At 52.1% G+C, this 18,672-nt stretch overlaps 1 protein-coding gene across 4 annotated transcripts; it reads left to right on the top strand.

The window, feature by feature from the left end:
* Window positions 1-1,631: 1,631 nt before the first annotated feature.
* On the top strand, window positions 1,632-18,649 carry Cd63 (CD63 molecule). 4 transcript variants are annotated; one of them, XM_059245553.1, is made up of 8 exons: window positions 1,632-1,729; window positions 15,829-15,905; window positions 16,864-17,052; window positions 17,199-17,273; window positions 17,366-17,461; window positions 17,574-17,714; window positions 17,906-17,989; window positions 18,489-18,649. In XM_059245553.1, exons 2-8 carry the CDS (start codon window positions 15,840-15,842, stop codon window positions 18,552-18,554), a joined length of 717 nt encoding a protein of 238 aa, XP_059101536.1. In that variant the 5' UTR covers window positions 1,632-1,729; window positions 15,829-15,839; the 3' UTR covers window positions 18,555-18,649. The 4 variants fall into 4 exon arrangements, with proteins under 4 accessions (XP_059101536.1, XP_059101537.1, XP_059101538.1 ...); XM_059245554.1 differs by lacking the exon at window positions 1,632-1,729 and adding an exon at window positions 2,235-2,333; XM_059245555.1 differs by lacking the exon at window positions 1,632-1,729 and adding an exon at window positions 2,274-2,322.
* The last annotated feature ends 23 nt before the right edge of the window (window positions 18,650-18,672 follow it).

Genomic DNA, 18,672 nt, shown 5'->3' with positions numbered 1-18,672 from the left:
TTGGACCCGTGTCTCTGGAGACCCCTTAGCAAACTGAAAATGTTTGCCATCTCACAAAATGTTCACTGATCAAAATATATAAACTTCAGTAGGAAGGCATGTCTCGAAAAAAAATTAGGTAAATATAAAATGTATAAACTTTCCTCTCTGGAATTAAAACCTGTAAAATATTGTGAACTGGGCATGGTGGCTCACACCTTTACCGTAGTACTTGGGAGGCAGAGGCAGACAGATATCTGTGAGGCTGAGGTCAACCTGGTCTATATAGAGAGTTCTAGGACTGCCAAGGTGACATAGTGAGACCCTGTCTCTGAAAATACAAAAACAAAAACAAAACAAACCAACAACACCCTGCCAACACCATGAGAGCAGAAATGGTGTCTCCTTTTTCTGTTTCTTTAGAGAACACAGCTTTCACGCTCTTATCCAATGTGGAAGATGTAAAGACAAGCGAGATGCTAAGACCCAGCCAGCCCTTTCCTCCAAGCAGCAGACCTTAGGTGCATAATACCAGCTAATGCTCCAGTCCAGAGAACCTGAGGCACCTCAAACATCACAGATAAAGAGGAGAAGTCCTCTCCCCTCAGATGTGCCCTGTCCTGCAGGCTTCACTTAATGAATGTCAGTCACCCAGACTACATACCCAGGTGTAGCTTTCCAGTCTTATCGTCCCAGGAGGAACTGTCTCCTTAGGACAACTCAGCTGGAGCTCAGGAGCTCTGTGTGGTGTGTGTGCACTTAGCCTGTCAAAGCCTGATCCCTAGCACATAACTTCCACTCTCCAAATCTCTTGGCCAAAGTAACTCTTTTATTAGGTCTTAGTTTAGATGAGATTTTGAGATTAAATCGTTCAGGAGTCCTTTCCTTACTCTAGCTTCTCTGCTAGAACTAGGCTGCCTGTATCTAAGCAACCTCCCTTTCTGGTTATGTGAACTTGAATAAGTGTGTGTGTGTGTGTGTGTGTGTGTGTGTGTGTGTGAGTGTGTGTGAGTGTGTGTGTGTGCACGCATGTGTGAGCCCTCAAGTGTGAGCTCAAGTGTACACGAGAGTGAAGGGAGCACAGTAAATTTCTGGGGTAAGTTCTCTCTTTCCACCATGTGGGTCCCTGGGACCTAAGTCAGGTCTTCAGGCTTGGTGGCAAGTGCCTTTACCTGCTGAGCCGTCTTGCCAGCCCAAGTTACTGAACCCCATTACACCTTAGAGTTCTTCTTCGTAAGAGGGGAATACAATACTACAGCTATTTTTTGAAACGTTGTGAGGATTAAAGGTCTGTCGCACAATTCTAACAGTGTTAGTCATCACCTCTTGACTCTGCTTGTAACCCTCACACTGTGACACCCAGCAGACCAGGACCCTTTTCGCTAATGTATTCCTTAGCTGCTCTGAGCAAAAGGTTGAATGAACCTTACTAAGGGAACCTGGTTAGAGCTGGGTGTGGGGTGAAGAAAACTGTGTATTTGTGTCCACCACGGGTTGTTGTGGGCCAAGTAACCAAGGAGGCAGGAACAAACTGCCAGACAGATTACCGCGCCGCCGCGGGGACTACAGGTAATTCATTAAGCGGACAATCCTGCCCTCTGGTGGAGTCATATGAAGTGTCAGCCTGGTGGTATTCTATTTCAACCTTTAGACTTCAAGTCCGGAAGTGCCTTTCCTCAACCTGGAACCTAGGAGTGGGAGGCAACGCTGGACCGGTGAACACCACCGTCAAACCAAGTTCTGAAATACAGTAAGCCTTGTCCCTTCTCCAGTCCCCCCTGGAGTCACCTCTTTCCTTGACTTCTCAGGCCTGGTCCCTTAGGATTCTTTTTCAGGTGCAGAAAGGATCGCTTGGGTTTCCTTTCAGAGCGTCAGCCCCAGACCCGGTTATGATGCGGGGGCGCTGGTTGCTTCATAGGAAAGGAGTTGGAACAGAGAGGAACAGTAAGACTTTTGCTTGGCTGGGGTAAAAGCGCACGCCTGTAACCTGAATAGTCGTGAGGCTGAGGCAGGATGATTGCTGTCAGTCAAGGTCAGCCCAGGCTACCCAGAGAGACCTTGTCGCCAACCAACCAACCAACCAACCAACCGACCGACTAACCTAACAACCAACCCAACAACCCACCCACCCTTTGCTTATCCCAGTATGTGCCAACCTTGGCTTGGGTCCCAGCCCACTGTCCTGGTCTCCCTGGTAACTGCCTTCCTCCTAGGGGTGCCCCCTTCTCCTAGCGTTACCCCGGCAACCTTCAGGCCCGCCCCCTTCAAGGTCCTGACTGGTTCATAGCAAACGTGGGCAGGGGCTTGAGGCTGGTGTTTAAGTTTGAAGGTCGAGAGCTGCCGGTGAGAAGGAGGCATGTACCAAGGGGCGGGACCTGGCGGAGGGACGGAAGTGCGTCTGAGGGTGTGCGGTCTGTTAACAACCTTAGAAACAAGAACTTCTGCCCCGGGGATTCCGTCGCCAGTGTTCGAGGCCAAGGCTGTGCTCAGAGGGGCTGCTGCGGGGATTGAGGACTATTCTGCTTCCCAGTCCTGTGTTCGAGGCCAAGGCTGTGCCCAGAGGGGCTGCTGCGGGGATTGAGGACTATTCTGCTTCCCAGTCCTGCAGCACCCCTCCCCGCATTCTGCCTCCTTTGAGAGACTTTCCCCAGTCTTTCCATCCACGTGCTACCCGGGCCTACCCTGTTCAGCTTCTGAGGTTAGGCGAGGTCAGGGCATGGTGGTGTGGTGGTAACAGGATTGCCTACGCCTGTCCCCTCTCACTTTCTGCCCTCAAAGGCTTTCTTGGGGTGGGTGGGGAGGGATGGCATGGTTGAATTGTATGTAGCTCAGGGGAGAGGGCGTCCCTGGAGGCCCAGCTCCCTACTCTCTTGCCCTTGTAGTATGGGCCTCTGGGGATGTGGAGAGGCTTTTTGAGGCTGAGGTGGTATGTTGAAGGAGTGGATCCTTCCAAGGCCTCAGCCCACAAACCCTACGGTCCCCGAGAGGCCCTTACTGTATAATTATTGCCCCTTTCCATATCATGTTCTCCACACCCTACACTTATCTTGCCTGGGTCCCTGGGCAGCCCCGCTAACTTTTCCAGCCTCTCTAAGAGAAGCTGGGGGCTGGGAGACGGGATCCAAAGATTGTGTTAGGGGCTGTAGCGGTGGTCGTGTAGGCACAGTAGTTTGGAGACTGAAATAATCATTAAGGGGGGCTGGAGAGGTGGCTCAGAGGTTGAGAGCACTCGCTGCTCTTCCAGAGGTCCTGAGTTCAATTCCCAGCACCCACAACCATCTGTAATGAGATCTGGTGCCCTCTTCTGGCCTGCAGGCACACATGCAGGCAGAACACTGTATACATAATAAATAAATAAATCTTAAAGAAAGAAAGAAAGACTCATTAGGGGGCATGACTTCCGTTGCCTCCAGCCCCCCAGAGAGCCTTCTCAGGACTCCAGTCAACCTCCCCTAGCCATCTCAGGGAATGTCAGCTCTCCAGCCCCGCGCTTTCCTTTTCACTCTTGGTTTTTCCAGGTCTCCCCACCTTTTCCGTGCCCTTCTTACTTAGCGCTCCGCCTCCGGGGCCTTGAAATCCTAACTTCAGAGTCGGACGGGGCCTTCCAGCAGGGGGCGCCACATACCTGGTCAAGAAGGGTCTGAGCTCAGGGTGTACTCTCCAGGGACGTCACACGCTGGCAGATGGGCTGGGACAGGCTCTGACGGAGCTCGACCTGAGCTGTCAGACGAGGGGAACTGGTGAGGGGACAGCAGGAGAGTTCCAGGGAAACGCGATCTCAGGGGGAAGTTAAGGGAGCACGCGGCTGTGAAGATCAAAGTGGTTGCCCAGAAGAGGATGGTGTGTGTGTGTGTGTGTGTGTGTGTGTGTGTGTGTGCGTGCGTGTGTGTATGTGTGTGTGTGCGCGTGTGTGTGTGTGTATGTGTGTGTGTATGTGTGTGTGTGTGTGAAGAGAACCAGAGAGTCTGCCTTGGCATTGTGTGTGTGTGTGTGTGTGTGTGTATGTGTGTGTGTGTGAAGAGGACCAGAGAGTCTGCCTTGGCATTGTGTGTGTGTGTGTGCGTGCGCGCGTGCGTGTGCGTGTATGTGTGTGTGTGTGTGTGTGTGTGTGAAGAGAGCCAGAGAGTCTGCCTTGGCATTGTGTGTGTGTGTGTGTGTGTATGTGTGTGTGTGTGAAGAGGACCAGAGAGTCTGCCTTGGCAGTGTGTGTGTGTGTGTGTGTGTGTGTGTGTGTGTGTGTGTGTGTGTAGGGTGTGAGGAGGACCAGAGAGTCTGCCTTGGCATTGTGTGTGTGTGTGTGTGTGTGTGTGTGTGTGTGTGTAGGGTGTGAGGAGGACCAGAGAGTCTGCCTTGGCATTGTGTGTGTGTGTGTGTGTGTGTGTGTGTGTGTAGGGTGTGAGGAGGACCAGAGAGTCTGCCTTGGCATTGTGTGTGTGTGTGTGTGTGTGTGTGTGTGTGTGTGTAGGGTGTGAGGAGGACCAGAGAGTCTGCCTTGGCATTGTGTGTGTGTGTGTGTGTGTGTGTGTAGGGTGTGAGGAGGACCAGAGAGTCTGCCTTGGCATTGTGTGTGTGTGTGTGTGTGTGTGTGTGTGTGTAGGGTGTGAGGAGGACCAGAGAGTCTGCCTTGGCATTGTGTGTGTGTGTGTGTGTGTGTGTGTGTGTGTGTGTGTAGGGTGTGAGGAGGACCAGAGAGTCTGCCTTGGCATTGTGTGTGTGTGTGTGTGTGTGTGTGTGTGTGTGTGTGTGTGTGAAGAGGACCAGAGAGTCTGCCTTGGCATTGTGTGTGTGTGTGTGTGTGTGTGTGTGTGTGAAGAGGACCAGAGAGTCTGCCTTGGCATTGTGTGTGTGTGTGTGTGTGTGTGTGTGTGTGAAGAGGACCAGAGAGTCTGCCTTGGCATTGTGTGTGTGTGTGTGTGTGTGTGTGTGTGTGTGTGAAGAGGACCAGAGAGTCTGCCTTGGCATTCCCAGCGTTCCTTACCCATTCTCTCCACTGTCCCATTGCAGTCCTACATGCATGTAAGGGACCTGACTGGTTTGAGCACAGCGTTCAGCGTACCCCTTAGAAACTCATTCTTTGACAACCACCTTGGGATTCTTTGTTTTTGAAACAGGAGCTCATTGGGTAGCCCTGGCCGACTTGGAACTCTCTAGGTAGATAAGGCTGGCTTTGAACTCACAGAGATCCCTTTACCTCTGTCCCCTGAAGGCTGGGATTAAAGGTACGTGCCACCATGCCTAGCACATCTTAGGTACTTTGATGCTCTCCCACACCCACCACCCGGTGCTAGGCAGCTCCCAGGATCCAGGGCCTCTCTTCATTATAGACGTCACCACATTACAGTTTCATCTGTGTCTCCAGGCTGTAGCCATCTTTACTTAAAAAAAAAAAAGATTTGTTTGTTTGCATTTTGTGTGTATAAGTATCTTTCCTGAGTGTATGTATGTGCACTGTATGTGTGCCTTGTGCCAGGGAGGCCTGAAGAGGGTGCCAGGTCCCTTAGAACTAGAGTTACAGTCATAAGCCACCATGTGGATGCTAGGAACAGAACTCTGGTTCTTTAGAAGAGCCTTGAGTGCTCTTAACAGCCAAGCAATCTCCCCAGAGCTGCCTGTATGGATCTTTTTAAAAATATTTATTTATTTATTTATTATGTATACAGCATGTATGTCTACAGGCCAGAAGAGGGCACCAGATCTCATTACAGATGGTTGTGAGCCACCATGTGGTTGCTGGGAATTGAACTCAGGACCTCTGGAAGCAGTCAGTGCTCTTAACCTCTGAGCCATCTCTCCAGGCCCGCCTGTAAGGATCTTAAAGGCAGGATCATGTCCTACTCATTTCCACACAGTTCTAGGACTAGAATCACTTGGTTTTTGAATACATGGAATGAGTGAGTGGACGAGTTCTTCCCCAGTCCCTGCCGAGAGTCTTTGGCTTTCAGGTCCAAGGACTAGACATGTGAGGTAACCAACAAGCCCTTAGCTTTGCTTGTCTCATTATCAAATGCTGTGCCCTGTCTCAGAAGAAACATGAAGGTGCCCACGGAAGTCAGAAAAAGGTGCCATGTCCCCTGATGTGGATGCTGGGGACTGAACACAGGTCCTCTGGAAGAACAATAACCATTGAGCCACCTCTCCAGCCCATCAGAGCAAAGTTATTTTCTTTACATTGTTATTATTACTATTATTATTTTTTGAGACAGGGTTTTTCTGCATAGCCAAGGTTGTCCTGGAACTAACTTTGTAGATCAAGTTGGCCTCGAACTCACAGAGATCTGCCCACCTCAGCCTCCCAGAGTGCTGGGCACCACCTCCCGGAAGGCAAGCAAAGTTATTTTAATTCTCGTAAGTCCAAAGATAATGTACCGGCCATAGTGGTACACATCTTTAATCCCAGCACTTGGAAGGCAGAGGCAGGCAGATGTCTGTGAGTTGGAGGCCAGCCTGGTCTACATAGTGAGTTTCAGGACAGCCTGAGCTACATAGTGAGAGCCTGTCTCAAAACAAACAAACAAACAAACAAACAAACAAACAAACAAACAAACAAACAAACTTAGGTAGCCCAGGCACATCTCAGAGTCTCTTTGTAGTTGAGGATGACCTCTAAATCTTGATCCTCTTGCCTCCATCTAAATTCTGGGACTACAGCCACCATGCCCAGTGTGTGCAGGGCTGTAGGTTGAACTTGGGCCTTCATGCATGACTGGAAAACAGTCTACCAGCTGAGTCACATCCCTGCCCCTTAACTTCTTATTAGTGCTGGAGATTGAACCTTGGGCCTCAAGCATGCCAGATAAGCACTTTTCCTGCCAAACCACCCTGGAGCCCGAGTCTTACTGTCTTAAGGGAACAAAGCCAGCCCTCTGCATTCCCTTCCTGACCCTCACAGCTGCCCTGTGAGGTGAGAAGGTGAGCTGTTTTCCTGCCACTAGGCTGGACAAGAGTTTTGCCAACGTCGTGCCACTTGTGAGCTGACAGAACAAGGTGTCAGGGGAGTCCATCTTGGGGAGCATCCTGCTGGGGACAGACATGACAGCCCTACTTTTACCTGCAGGTTGACTCTGAGGGACTAGCTTTATTTCTCTAAGTCTCTGTTTCCTCACAGTGAGGCCATAAGGGGATTGGGCAATGTGTCCTCTTGGGTAACACGGTGATCTATTGAAACAGTGGGAACAGTCACAGTGGGTCATCAGAGTCTCCTCTATGTCTCCAGACTCTCCCAGCCAACAGAGCAGAGGGATTCTCCCCGTATGGGGTATGTTCCCCTCAGGGATGCTTTCGGTACTGGTACAAGAGCAGCTCTGTGTCAGGCTGTCTGGGGAGCTGTGCTGGGAATGGTCTACGAGTCTCTCTGCCAGCAGGACCTAGAGACCTCTAGTCACAGCTCTTTCCTCCGCATCTGTAGTCTGGAAGTGTTTCCCTTATTATTCAAGGCTGGGGCCTTAAGATTCAAAACTCAACATAGGATTGCATGTGAACTGAGTATGTGGAGCCCGTCTATTTGGCTCATTTTACGTAGAGTTAAATGGCTTTAAGTCATTTGTATCTTATAACCATTACCACCACTGATCCCCATAATTAAAAAAATACATTTATGGGCCGGGCGGTGGTGGCACACGCCTTTAATCCCAGCACTCAGGAGGCAGAGCCAGGCGGATCTCTGTGAGTTCGAGGCCAGTCTGGGCTACCAAGTGAGTTCCAGGAAAGGCACAAAGATACACAGAGAAACCCTGTCTCGAAAAAACAAAACAAAACAAAAACAAAAACAAAAAAACCATTTATGTATATAGATGCGTGCCTGAGTGTGTGTATTTGTACTGTGTGTATAGTGCCTGGGGGGTTGAGAAGAGGCACCAGATCCTCTGGGACAGATGATTGTGAGCTGCTATATAGGTGCTGGGAAACAAACCTGGGACCATGATAAGAACAGCTTAACCCCCAGCCATCTCTCCAGCCCCAATCTCCAGAGTTTTTCGTCTTCCTTAACTGAATACCTGTAAACACACTTCCTCTTGTCATACCCAGCACCTCACAATACCATCATGTTCTGTAGGAATTTGACTCTGAAGTGGGTAGTATGACCACCGGGTCCTTCCCCGCCCGACCCCCCCGGAGTTCTATACTGGTTTATTCTCTGGGTCTTCCTGGCTTTTCCCTGTTTCCCTGGCTGCTCCCACCACAGTGCATTTGCTGCAGCTTGCCCTAGCCCCTTCCTTCGGCATCCCCCTGAGTGGTGGTGGTGGGCAATCCTCTTCATCTTCACGCCAACTCTCCCCCTACTCATTCAGCTATGCCCAGTTCTTTCTTTTGCTTCTGGGTCCCAGAACAGTGTCCCTGACACAGTTCAGGAGACCACACCACCTAATGGCCACCTCCTGCTTCTCACCTAAGCTGACTGCCACACTACTTGGCACTCTGGCTCCTGCTGCTCTGTAAGTTTCCTCCTGCACCCTCCCCCTTCTTGCTTTCATTTACAAGTCTCCTGTGAAAGGGAAAAAGGCATGGGCTTTAGAGTTTTCATCTCTAACTCTTTGTAGGGTGTATCTACTGATGGCCGTCTTGAGCTTCTGACCTTGGGTGCCCGCCTCCTCTCCTGGGTGATGCTGCTGCCATTCTCTCTCTTGTAGATGATCTGGGTTCAAATTCTAAGACAGGTGGGGTGTGGTGGCAATCACCTTGCACTCGAGGCAGAGAGGATCTCTGTGAATTCGAGGCCAGTATGGTCTACATACTGAGTTCCAGGGCAGCCAGAGACCTTGTCAAAAAAAAAAAAGAAAGAAAGAAAGAAAGAAAGAAAGAACAAAAAAGCAAACAAAATTCGAAGACTGTCCTAACTGGCTCTGGGAATGTTACTCCACATGGTCAAGCCTGTTTCCTTATCTCTAAAATAGAAGAGGCCAGCAGGTAAGGGCGGTTGCCTCTACGCCTGAAGACCACAGGGTGGAAGGAGAGAACCGGCTTCTGGAAGTTGTCCTCTGACCTCCACACACACTATAAATAAATGTCCAACAGGAATGACAATATTGACCTAAAGGGCTGCTGTGAGAATCAACCCTTAGTGAACCGGGGAAGGTTCTTAGCACAAAGCCTGGCATAGCAAAGAGGCCCAGCCTTGCTATGTTCTCTCCCTTTAATCCTTTACTGGTCCCTTGGGTCTGTTTCCATTTCCTCTGTGCATGTGCGTGGGTGTGGAGGTGTGTGTGGAGGAGCAGCAAGTGCTCTACTGGGTAAGCTATCTCCCCAGGCCACACCCATGCGTTTTGTAAACATAAAGGCTCCCAGAGGCTCTCTGTCTTTTTTCCTTCTTGCTCATCCAGTTATAGATGAATTAACTAATTCTTAAGAAACAGTTTCTCGATATGATATCCAGGCTGGCTCTGAACTACTGGACTCAGGTGATTCCTGAGTAGCACGGACACACAAAGCTCTTGTCTCTAGGCTGTCCCTTGTCTCCTGAGTTTCACATCCAACTTCAGTCTGGAGCTTCTGTGTGATGCCCCATCCTCCTTCTCTTGTGGATGATGGCTGTCATTCAGTGTCTTCCGTGTGTCCATTCATTTAGTGTAAACCCAGTCTCTAGGATGATATCACCTTCTCGAAAGCTTCTCACTACCTTCATTCCCATCACTTTTGCCTTTGGGACATACCCAAGGTGGCCTCGGGTAATAGAACTAATAATAACTAGCAATAACTAGTAATAGAACTCACTATCCTGTTACTAGTCATCTTTCAGCTTCATTATTTCAGAGTATTCCAAACACAGTACAGGCGTGACATGGCGCCCTTCAATGCTTTAGTATGCATCTTTAAAGAATTAGACTGTTTCCTTGCATTATCACATCACTATCAAAGCTAGCAAAGTTTATTTTACATTTTTTTTGCATTGATAGAGATGGAACCAGGGCCTTGAGCATGATAAACAAGCGTTCTATCGCTGAGGTACCCTGCTCCAAGCCCAATAAACTGCTGTCATGTCTGTTTCTCATTCCCCAACCCTGAAGCTGAGCGTTAGCCCCTTCATCAAGGTTACCTCGGAGAATACTACTCACCTCTGAGGAATCCACTCCCTCCCCGAGCTCTTGTGGCTCACAGGAGTTTCTGCCCTCCGTCAGCGTGGACAGAACATGGTTCTGTGTTCTGGCAGAGGACAGACTCACTCTCTTTCTCTCCTTGCTGCCCTGTGCCCAGTACAGGCCTTGCATCTAACGGAAGCACAATAAGAAAACTCATGAATACTCTTTTTCTCAGGGATGATAAGGGAGAGCCAGGTCTAGAATGTGCGTAGTGTCTTCTCCTGGGAGGATGTAATTCTGGGAACTGTTTCTCGGCCCAGCCAGCCCAGACCATCGCCTTATTGCCTTACCGCCTGGCCCATCCCCTTAACTTTGCATTTTCTTTTATAGCAGATTTACATTGTGTGGGAAGTGAAGTAAGCCCGGAGTGAATGTGTACGGAGCAGTCTTTAGCCATGCTAAAGACCCCAGTGCCACAGACCCACAGGAATTGGCAAAGCGTCTCCCCAGTCTCCCCAAGTCAGGCTCAGGGAATCAGCAAAGCCTTCCTTTGGTTGCTGTGTGAATGCTGACAGAGTTCACAGAAAGCATCAAACAGCAGCTTCCTCCCCCTGTTGTTTACAGCCTGACCGCTGCCCTACAGACCGCTCCCCTACAGACGCTCCCACCCCTCCTCATGTCACTGTACACAGTAAACTGAGTTTCTGCATTGCATGCTGGAGCTTCTCCATCAGAAGGTACACATGCCCCACCCCATCTCAGCTTTTCTGTACATATGCCTGCCCTTTCTTCATTCCCTCATTATCCCAGTCAGGTGTCCAGGACACAAGCTGAGCTGCATGAGGGCTCGAACTCACAGAGATCCGCCTGCCTCTGCCTCCCCAGTGCTGGGATTAAAGGCGTGCACCACCACTGCCCGGCTTCTTCTTCTTCTTCTTTTTCTTCTTCTTCTTCTTCTTCTTCTTCTTCTTCTTCTTCTTCTTCTTCTTCTTCCTTCTTCTTCTTCTTCTTCTTCTTCTTCTTCTTCTTCTTCTTCTTCTTCTTCTTCTTCTTTTCTCCTCCTCCTCCTCCTCCTCCTCCTTCTCCTTCCCCTTCCTCTCTCCTCTTTTCTCTTTTGTTCTTTTATGAGACAGGGTTTCTCTGTATAGCTCCAGCTGTCTTGGAACTCACTCTGTAGACCAGGCTGGCCAAAAAGTTAGAGATCCACCTGCCTCTGCCTCCTGAGTGCTGGGATTAAAGGTGTGTACTGTCACCGCCTGGCTTTATGACATTTCCTTGCATGAATATTTACCCTTGTTATTCTCTTTTTTAAAAAAAATATGGGTGTTTTTGCCTGATATATGTGTGATGGTGTTGGATCCTGGAGTTACAGACAGTTGTGAGCTGCCATGTGGGTGCTGGGAATTGAACCTGGATCCTCTGGAAGAGCAGTCAGTGCTCTGACCACTATTCCATCTCTCCAGCCCCGTTATTCCCTCTTATTCATCCTCTGCTTTCTTTTCCCTTCCACATCCCTAACAGTAATCCTGCATTTACTTTCATGTCCTTTTAAAAATCCAGAGTTCATATAAGAGAAAACATGTGATGCCTGTCTTTGTGGGACTGGCTTTCACTTAACATCATGACCTCCAGGTCTATCTGTTTTCATGCATATTACCTCTCTGTTATGTGTGGTGTATGTCTGTGTATGTGTGTGAAGTCAGGAAAGGACATTGGGTGATGTGGAATATTAAGTTGTGTTACATTTATTTATGCTGTGGAATATTTGTTTAATGATGCAAAGATGTGTTGCATTCTTTTATGTTGCATTTGTTTAACTCTGTGAAGCTGTGTTACTTTGCTTGTCTGAAACACCTCATTGGTCTAATAAAGAGCTAAACAGCCAATAGCAAGGCAGGAGAAAGGATAGGAGAGGCTGGCAGGCAGAGAGAATAAATAGGAGGAGAAATCTGGGAAGAAGAAATCAAGGAATGAGGAAAGGAGGAGAGGAGGATGAAAGGGGCCAGCCACCCAGCAACACAGCCAGCCACGGAGTAAGAAGTAAAGAAAGACAGAAATAGAGAAAGGTGAAAGCCCAGAGGCAAAAGGTAGCTGGGATAATTTAAGAAAAGCTGGCAAGAAACAAGCCAAGCTAAGTCCAGATATTCATAAGTCAACATAAGTCTCTGTGTATATTTATTTGGGAGCAGGGTGGCAGGCCCCCAAAAGCAAAAGAGCCCAAAGAGCAAAAACAACCAACAACATTTGGGTGTCCTGCTTCATCATTCTCCACCTTGTTCCCTTGAGATAGGGTGTCTCCCTGAAGTTGGAGCTGGGCTGATGGCCAGCAAGTCCCAGCGATCCTCCTGTTAACAGCGCTGTTAGCCCTGTGAACAGTGCCAGGGTGTTCCTGGGTCCCACCTATTTTATGTGGGTGCTTGGATCAGAACTCAGGTCCTTATGTTCACTCACGTGCTCTTACCTTCTGAGTGATCTCTCCAGCCCCTAGAATACATGCTTTTTTAAAAAAAATCTTATTTTTATTATTTTTTTTTTTTCAGAGCTGAGGACCGAACCCAGGGCCTTGCACTTGCAGGCAAGCGCTCTACCACTGAGCTAAATCCCCAACCCCTTATCTTATTTTAAAAGTAATTATGTCTATATGTGTTTTGCCTTTGAGTATATATGTGTGCTACATGTGTGCCTGATGCCCAAGAAGGCCAGAAGAGGCCATCAGATCCACTGGAACTGGAGTTACAGGGGTTGTGAGCTGCCATGTGCATGCTGGGAATTGAAATCAGGCCCTCTGTAAGAGCAAGTGCTCTAAACAGCTGAGCCATCTCTCCAGCCCCCACCCCTTCTTCTTCTCCTCCTTCTCCCCCTCCTCCTCCTTTTTTTGAGACAGGGTCCCAGCATGTAGCCCAAGCTGGCCTGGAAGTCATGATCATCCTGTTTCAGCTTCTTGAGTGTTGGAATAATAAGTATACGCTATCATGCCAAGGTTCTTCATTTATTTGATACTGATTTATCATTTGTTTATTTACTTACTTTTGGAGACAAAGTCTCATACCTTAGGCTGGTCTCAAACTCCTTAGGTAGTCAAGAATGATCTTAAATTCTTGAGACTTCTGCCCCTACCTAATGAGGACAGGAATTATAGGCATGTACCATAATAATGCCTGGTTTATATGGAGCTAGGAATCCAAGCCAGTTTTTTTTTTTTTTTTGCATACTAATTTAGCACTCTACCAGCTGAGTTACATCTTCAGCTCAGATTTCTTTCTTTCTTTCTTTCTTTTTTATTTTTTTTCTTGGGATAGGGTCTCACTTTGTGGCCCAGGCTGGTCTTGAACTTGACATGATTAAATGATCCTCCTGCTCCAGTCTCCCAAGTGCTAGGATTATAGGTGTATACCACTGGTTTTCGTACTGATTAAACCCAGGTTCATTCACACGCTGGACAAGGGTTTTGTTGTGTAGCCCAGGATGGCCTGGAACGTTCAGTTCCCCTGCCTTCACCTTCCTAGTGCTGGGAACAAGAGGCCTCACCATCATGTCTGATTTTTTCATAGTCTGGGAACCAAACCTGGACTCTTGTTCATGCTAGGTGCTCTACCACAGAGCTGCTGCATCCCTGTTCTTCACAATGAGTCTCACTAGCACTGGGGATACAGCTTGGTTGGCAGAGTGCTTGCCTACCAAACCTTGGGTTTGATGCATCAATCAGATGGGGTTGTGAACACAGTAATGGCGGTACTTGTGAGGTGGAGGCAGGGTGGTCAAGGTCACCCTCAGCTACACAGGGAGTTCTAGGCCAGCCTGGGCTACATTGAGACCTTGTCTCCAAAGAGAAAGGGGTGTGTGTGTGTGTGTGTGTGTGTGTGTGTGTGTGTGTGTGTGACTAAATTGTTCAGGATGGCTTTGAATTTTTGGTTCTTTTGCTTAAGATTTGACAGTGTGCCAGGTGTGGTGGGGCAGGCCTTTAATCCCAGCGCTCAGGAGCCAGAGGCACATGGATCTGAGTTTGAGGCCAGCCTGGTCTACAGAGTGAGTTCCAGAATAGCCAGGGCTGCACAGAGAAACCCTGTCTTGAAAAACAACAAAGATTTGAAGGTGCTGGGATTGCAGATGCGCCGCCAGGCTGGCCCTTTGCTCTAATTGTTCCGTAGTGCACACTTTCTTCCCTTCAGACTCAGGAAGCAACTCGCCGAAGGCGCCCTTGTGAAAGGATAGAGCTCAGGCTAGGAGCGTCCGTTTCCCTTTTAGCTTTTCACAACAGCTCCTTCTGGGAACCAGCAGTGGCACAAGGGAGGAAGGTATTTCTAGCTCCTGCCTTCACCCGGCTTTGACATCTTTCTCTCCCCCCCCCCCCTCTCTGTTGTTTTTTCTAGACAGGGTTTCTCTGTGTAACAGCCCTGGAACTCTCTTTGTAGACCAGGCTGACCTCGAACTCACAGAGCCTGCCTCCGCCTCCCAGGCGCTGGGATTAAAGGTGTGATTAAAGCGCGGCGGCTTCGCCATTTCTGAGAAGAGGAATAAGACGGGGAAGTCCATTGGAGAAAAGCCTTGCTAGCCCTAGTGTCCTTTCTTCAGGAGCTGGGGAGCGCAGACTTGGTTAATCTTTTCCCAGAAGGAGGGCCCAGGCTCTGACGTGTTATAACTGACGCGAGGACTGGCTCTAGACCAGGGCTTCCTCAGCCCAGCAGCCCCAGTAAATGCAGAAGTTGGGGCCAGAAAAGCCCAGTCTAGAATGTTGGGGGACTCCTAAGACGTGAAGCCAGGGGCTTTCTGAAAGTGTTTATTCTGGCCACACCCAATTCCAGCCAACCCACAGCCTTCTGCGGCCGGGGATGGGGGCGGGGGGCTCGAACAGGGACGGGGCGGGAGGTTCGGGGCTCGCGGCGGGTGCCGAGGTCTGCAGAGGCCCCTTTGGACCCTTGGCCTCATCTCTGCCCACGGGCCACCCTGGGCTGCCCTCCGCCCCTTGGGCGAGAACCGGAGAGAAGCCGTGGGGTTCCGGAGAGGGCCCCCGGGGAGCCCTGAGGTCCAGCTCCCGGCTCAGGCTTTCCGGGTCGGGTCGGGGCCACGTGGCCCCGTCGGGGCGGGGGGCTCGTCCGCCCCCCTCGTGAGCCCCGGTGACTCAGGCCGCAGCTGCTCCCGCGTCACATGAGGGAGGCTGGCGGCCACCCCGCGGGGGAGGGGGCTGGCTGGAGCCGGGGCGGGGCGGCGCGGCAGGCGGGGCGCGAGCAGGGGGGCGCGGGAGACGGCGGCTGACCCGCGGCGGGAGAGCACGGTGGCACGTCGGCGAGCGCAGGTGAGGCTGGCGGACCCCGCCGAGGGACCCCCGGGGGCGCCTTTGGGAGAGCCCGGGCCGCCCCGGCCGCCCGAAAGCAGCGCCGCGCCCCGCGCCCGCCCCGGGGCTCGCCGAGCAACTTTGCCTCCTCGAAGTTCGCGACGCCCCGCGGGGCGCTGGCCGCGCTGCGGATGAAGGGAGGCCCGGGGCCCGGGTCCGGGGTCGCGGCCCGCGGAGGACCGGCTTCGGCGCGGGGCCGCGGCCGGCGGGGGGTCGGGGTCCGCCCCGAGCGCGGCCGCGCCCTCCCCCTCCGTGCGCCCCGGGGTCCCGAGGCTGCGGCCGAGGTCCCCCCCGCTCCGTGGCGCGCGCCCCCACCCCTGTCCGGCCGCCGCCGCCGAGCGCGCGCGCGGAGGGGGCAGGGAGACGTGGGTCTGACCGCGGGTTTCCGGGTGGGAAGGGCTGCGCTGGGGGCCGCGCAGGGAAGGCTGCGAGGGCCGGCGGCCGGGAGCCGCGGAGCCCCCCGCGGCCTGCTCTGACTAATCCCCGCGCTCTCCGCGGCCCCAGGCCCAGCAGCCATGGCGGTGGAAGGAGGAATGAAGTGTGTCAAGTTTTTGCTCTACGTTCTTCTGCTGGCCTTTTGCGTGAGTAGTGGCGGGGGTGGGGTGGGGGGGTCAGAGGGACGGGCGGGGCGCGCCGGCGGGGTGCGGGGTGCCTTGGAGCGGGAGCCGTGGAGGGGGCGAGGGACCCGGGAATGAAGGCAGCTGGAGGCCAGATGTGGAAGGAAAGCCTGAAGAAAGGGCCGAAGGCAGAACGCACCCCCCTTCCCCCGGCTTTCCGGGACCTCTGAGGAGAGTTTGGGCAGAGAGCGGCCACCCTAGATGGACAGCACCGCCACCCAACCCCCTCCTGGCCCTTCCTGTCCGGTGACCCAACCATTTGTGATATGGGGTAGTGGGGTAACCTGCCAACGGCCCGATGGTATCGCCACGGGGCTTACCCCATTCCCCACCCTGTTTATTCCTATCTCTTCTCTATCCTCTCATCTAGTTGGGGGAAGGAAGGGCTCTGCCCCCCTTCCCTTGCTCCTGCCCTGAGAAGCCGCTCTTAGCCCCTCTCCGTCTCCGCTGGCCTAGCTGGCCCTAGAACCTCAGTCACTGGAGGGAGGGGGCGGTTCTGGGAAAGTGTAGTTGGGAGTCTGTAGAAAGTAATGCACATCCTGGGGTGAAGAGCTGTTTAAAGGAAGGCATGCCACCTGTCTGTCCTGAACAACTTCCCAGCCTTCACCGTGGGGCGAGGATGGGCAGACTTCCTTCTCCACGGTCAGTCCTGGAGGTGTTAAGACTGTTTTCTGGGTCAGGCGGTGGTGGCAGTGCGCAGGCCTTTAATCCCAGCACCCGGGTGGCAGAGGCAGGCGGATCTCTGTGAGTTCCAGGCCAGCCTGGTCTACAGAGCTAGCTCTGGGACAGCCAGGGCTGCACAGAGAAACCCTGTCTTGAAAAACAAACAAGCGAAACCTCTGTTTTCTGGGTGGGGGTCAGGTGTGCGGGCTGCTGGACGGAGGATCTGACCAATCCCTCACTCCCCCCCCCCCCCCCCCAGGCCTGTGCAGTGGGGTTGATTGCCATTGGTGTGGCAGTTCAGGTCGTCCTGAATCAGACCATCACCCACGAGACTACGCCTGGCTCCCTGTTGCCTGTGGTCATCATTGCAGTGGGCGCCTTCCTCTTCCTGGTGGCCTTTGTGGGCTGCTGTGGAGCCTGCAAGGAGAACTACTGTCTTATGATTACAGTGAGTGGGGTGTAGGGCAGCGTGACTCCTGGGAGTACCAGAGGGCATTTCTGTGGTGAGGTGGGTGGGTGAGGAGCACCGGGAGTGTTCCAGGAAGCCCTTTAGATCCGGACTTCACACCCAACTCCTGTCCTGTGCTCCTGCAGTTCGCTGTCCTCCTGTCTCTCATCATGCTCGTGGAGGTGGCCGTGGCCATTGCGGGCTATGTGTTTAGAGACAAGGTAAGCGGGGAACAAGGGGAGCCCTGGCTTGGGTTACTCTGGGACTCTAGGGCCTGGATTCCTCTCTCTACAACATGCCTCCTTACTCGTAGGTGGAGTCAGAGTTTAATAAGAACTTCCGGCAGCAGATGCAGAATTACCTTAAAGACAACAACACGGCCTTGGTTCTGGACGGGCTGCAGAAAGAGGTGAGTGGGAAGGCTGGGAAGACGGGGAGCGGGGGTTCAGGAGTCTCATCGCTGAATTAGAGCGAAGGTTCCCCTTGGCAACCTTTCTTCTCTCTTTGCCTCATTCTCCTAGTTTGAGTGCTGTGGAGCCAATAACTACACAGACTGGGAGAACATCACTGGTATGGCCAAGGACCGAGTCCCTGACTCCTGCTGCATCAACATTACTGTGGGCTGTGGAACTGATTTCAAGAAATCCACGATCCACACTCAGGTAGGAGGAGGCACTGGACTGGGGACACTTGGGAATATTTCAGGAGGCAGGAGAGGTGCTAATGGAGTCAGGGTTGGGGATGAGATCTGGGGAGGAGAGGGGTTGGGAGAAGGGGACAGGAGGTCCAGAAGAGAGGTGGGGAGGTAGGCCGGACGTTTCTGCTGGTATTCACGCTCGCCTCTTCCCTTCAGGGCTGCGTGGAGAGTATAGGGGTCTGGCTGAGGAAGAAAATACTGTTGGTGGCTGCAGCAGCCCTGGGCATTGCTTTTGTGGAGGTGAGATGTGCTGTGGGTTGGGGGGTCTGCAGCAGCCCTGGGCATTGCTTTTGTGGAGGTGAGATGTGCTGTGGGTTGGGGGGTCTGCAGCAGCCCTGGGCATTGCTTTTGTGGAGGTGAGATGTGCTGTGGGTTGGGGGGTCTGCAGCAGCCCTGGGCATTGCTTTTGTGGAGGTGAGATGTGCTGTGGGTTGGGGGGGGTCTGCAGCAGCCCTGGGCATTGCTTTTGTGGAGGTGAGATGTGCTGTGGGTTGGGGGGGGTCTGAATCAGCCCTGGGCATTGCTTTTGTGGAGGTGAGATGTGCTGTGGGTTGGGGGGGTCTGAGTCAGCCCAGGGCATTGCTTTTGTGGAGGTGAGATGTGCTGTGGGTTGGGGGGTCTGAATCAGCCCAGGGCATCTGGGGAGCAGGAGGGACTGGCCTGGAAGAGTGGCCTTTGGATGGGTCTGGGGAAGCTGGCCCTTTCTCCTTTCCACCCTCACTTCCATCTCTCCTTTTAGGTCCTGGGAATCATCTTCTCCTGCTGTCTGGTGAAAAGTATCCGAAGTGGCTATGAAGTCATGTAGGGGTGGGGGGGTCTGGTCCTTTTCCGTCTTTTCATCTAAGGGAGTGAATTCTCCAGGTTTTTCAATTAAACGGATTATTTTTTCAGACCTAAAAAGGAGATGGTCTCAGTTTATCTTA

Source organism: Peromyscus eremicus, chromosome 18 (assembly GCF_949786415.1).
Source record: "Peromyscus eremicus chromosome 18, PerEre_H2_v1, whole genome shotgun sequence".
Classification (NCBI taxonomy): Eukaryota; Metazoa; Chordata; class Mammalia; order Rodentia; family Cricetidae; genus Peromyscus; species Peromyscus eremicus.
This window is presented reverse-complemented; position numbering and strand designations above follow the sequence as displayed.